Source organism: Apis dorsata, unplaced genomic scaffold (assembly GCF_000469605.1).
Source record: "Apis dorsata unplaced genomic scaffold, Apis dorsata 1.3 scaffold_58, whole genome shotgun sequence".
Lineage (NCBI taxonomy): Eukaryota > Metazoa > Arthropoda > Insecta > Hymenoptera > Apidae > Apis > Apis dorsata.
Genome location: NW_006263358.1, coordinates 1,201,386 through 1,204,331, shown reverse-complemented (window position 1 = coordinate 1,204,331; position 2,946 = coordinate 1,201,386). Strand labels below are relative to the sequence as shown.

The 2,946-nt window shown below is 33.8% G+C and overlaps 1 protein-coding gene across 1 annotated transcript in view; it reads left to right on the top strand.

Annotated features, from left to right (window-relative positions):
• LOC102680108 (piezo-type mechanosensitive ion channel component) overlaps positions 1–2,946 on the top strand; it is a 25,551-nt gene that overhangs the window by 8,577 nt on the left and 14,028 nt on the right. The window contains exons 5-8 of the mRNA XM_006609591.2: positions 140–579; positions 2,331–2,442; positions 2,514–2,623; positions 2,714–2,946. Of these exons, the coding sequence (XP_006609654.1) occupies positions 140–579; positions 2,331–2,442; positions 2,514–2,623; positions 2,714–2,946 (895 nt within the window). The remainder of the gene's footprint in view (positions 1–139; positions 580–2,330; positions 2,443–2,513; positions 2,624–2,713) is intronic.

Sequence of the window (2,946 nt, the reverse complement as noted above, 5' to 3'; positions counted from 1 at the left end):
TTTTTTTTTTTTTTTTAATATAAATACAATATGCATCGATATAATTTTTTCGCCCAAGCTTTTCATAAGTTTTTCAAAACACGCACGAAACAATAATTAATAATTTGCTTAGAAAATTCCAGCTAACCCATTATTTTCCATGGTCAGATCATCAACTTCTTAGGACGTATAGGAACTTACGTGGTTCTGGCATCGTTATGCATCACAGCATCTCTGAGACCTTCGATCGAAGGCGCTTTCTATTTCCTCATCTTCTTGGGAGCTTCGACCTGGTGGGCGTGCAACAAAGAGCTTCGAAAAGGGTTTGCCAGGCTGTGCAGGATCTTAATGGCAGTCGTGGTACTTCATATCGTGGTTCTGCTCAGCTACCAGAATCAAATACCTCAAGAATTAATACCCATGAACAGCACTTGGCAACGATACTTTGCCCTGATTCCTGTCTATCAAATCAATTGCTCCACTCCAAGATACGTGGAATACACCGATCATACAGATTGGCTGATTTACGGATACTCCCTGAGACTGTTCTGGCTTTATTTCGTTTTGGCGTTGCAATCACAGTTCCTGAGCAAAAAGCCGGTGAGTTTATCGTTAGTGTATTTTTATTTTTATTTTTATTTTCTTTGCTAATATTGCGAATATTTTAAAATCGAGATAAACGTGAACTAATTAATCGACGAGTCAAAATTAAACGATTAAACGATAGTAGAAGAACGTGACGAAAGATTAATAACGCGAGGATTATTAATTGGTCGGACGAAAATAACGAGTTTCTGTCGAATTAAAATTTTAAATAATACTGTCAAGTTTGAGATATCAGTTGAAATACTTAGAACGGCGAATATTCAGAAGTTATCGATAATACAATAAAATTTACAATTTAATTGAAATTCATCCAAGCATGAATCATTTTAACGATGCAAGTCGCGTGCAATGTGCCTGTTAATGTGACTTAATTAACCTTCTTACGGTTAAGGAAAAAACGATTAACATACCAATATATCGGCTGAATAACACGACTTAAGCTTGTAACGATCTATTTTTACTAACCGTTCGAACAACAAGTGTATCTGGTAACACACGTGTCTTTCTTTGAAGAACGTTGCTTTTACTAACGAGGCGTTCCAGGCAAAGAAAGTGAAACGTTTGAGCGGGAAACTGGAGAATCTGAACACTCCATTGTCCAGGCACGTTTCCATCAGGAGAAGGACACCATCTCAAAGATGGCAATCGGCGCGAAGAAAGGCTCGCGTAAGGATCTCGTCGTCCTGCATGAGCCGAATTTTCTCTTTTTTCTCCCTTTTCTTCTTCTTCTTCTTTCTCTCTAATCACATTTTTAGATCTTCGATTGTACATACAATTTATCACCGATTTTATTTTACATTGTTGAACATCGATACGATCATACATACGTGCCATTGTTCATTTATCATGGTAAAAGAGAGAAAAAAAAAAATGTAAATTTTATTATGGAATGTTGAACATCGGTATGATCGCTTGTACATTTTTGTGCCATCACTATATAACTTATCATGGCAAAAAGAAAATGTATATATATCATTATGAAATGTACATACAATAACCATACCGTGAAATTAATAATTTATATTATTTATTTATTTTATTTTATTTTATTTTATTTTTTGATTGGCGAAGGCGATAAAAATTATGGAAGAAGAAGGTATAATAAATTTATGTTAAGATCATTTTGTTTTTCACCGCCTCCATTCAGACAACTCCCGAGTTTTTATTTACTATCGCCTTCCAGATTTGCGGTTGTTCTTTAATGCTGAGCAAATTCCTTTTCCATTTGGATGCCGCTATGTTTAGTTTGCCATTGTTTTAGAAGCCGATCGTTAATTCATCGTTCTCACCTGTCGACGAGCGCACACCCGTACGTATAATGATTAAGTTTGCACGTTTCACTTATATACAGAAATTTTATTTATTTAATTTTACTTTATTTCTCTTATTCGATCAATTTTGCTTTTATCTTATTCAAACATATTCTTTCTCCTTTGTTTATATTTTTTTCTTTTTTTTTTTTTTATTTAAATAATCGATACATATTTTGGAAATCTTTATGTAGCTATTGGTGAAGGTAAATCCACTTCATTTATACACAGCATGCATGCACACGCTTGGAGAACGATTTTGTTTCACGAATAATATATATTTAATTCAAATTTAAATTGTTTAGAATAAATCAGAATAAAAATTAAGATTATTAAATTATAAAGATTATTAAAGAGACGATAAAACGCTGTGTAGAGATATTCAGAATGTTTATTTTTACATTCGGAGAATATTTTAATTAATTTTATCGATAGTTGATGCGATTTGGGTCCGGGAGAACGGGTCTACTGCAAGATTCAACCGGAAGCGTCATCGTCCAGGATGGCCATCAGGATGACAACATTCAGATGCAAAGTCTCAGCGATGGTTTGTTAAATTAGTTTCCATTGAATAAAAAAATAAAATAAAATATATTAATCGATTAAATATTTTTCTAGCTTGCCCAGATGAACAATCCGGAGTTATCGAGCATATCATCATGGCCGTATACTCGATCTTCCAGTTGATAATTAATTCGTCTTATCTTGCAACGAATATCATAATGATGGTAGAAATTAACAAGCCAGATATTTATTAAATTTTCCTTGAAACTTGAAATTATTTTAATTTATTTTATTTTCTCGCCTATTATTATTAGACGTGGAGTATAATGTATCACAGTTGGACAACTTTTGCACTCTTATTATGGGCATTGATCCTTTGGATGGTCCCTAATAAACGCGCTTTGATGATGAAGTGCTCTCCCTTCATCGTTTTTTACTCAATGCTCCTTGTCATCGTGCAATACGTCTATAGCATGGATTTGACCGAAGAAGAATTACCAACGCAAATAAACGGGATACAAGTGTCAGAAATCGGTTTCATAAAAAC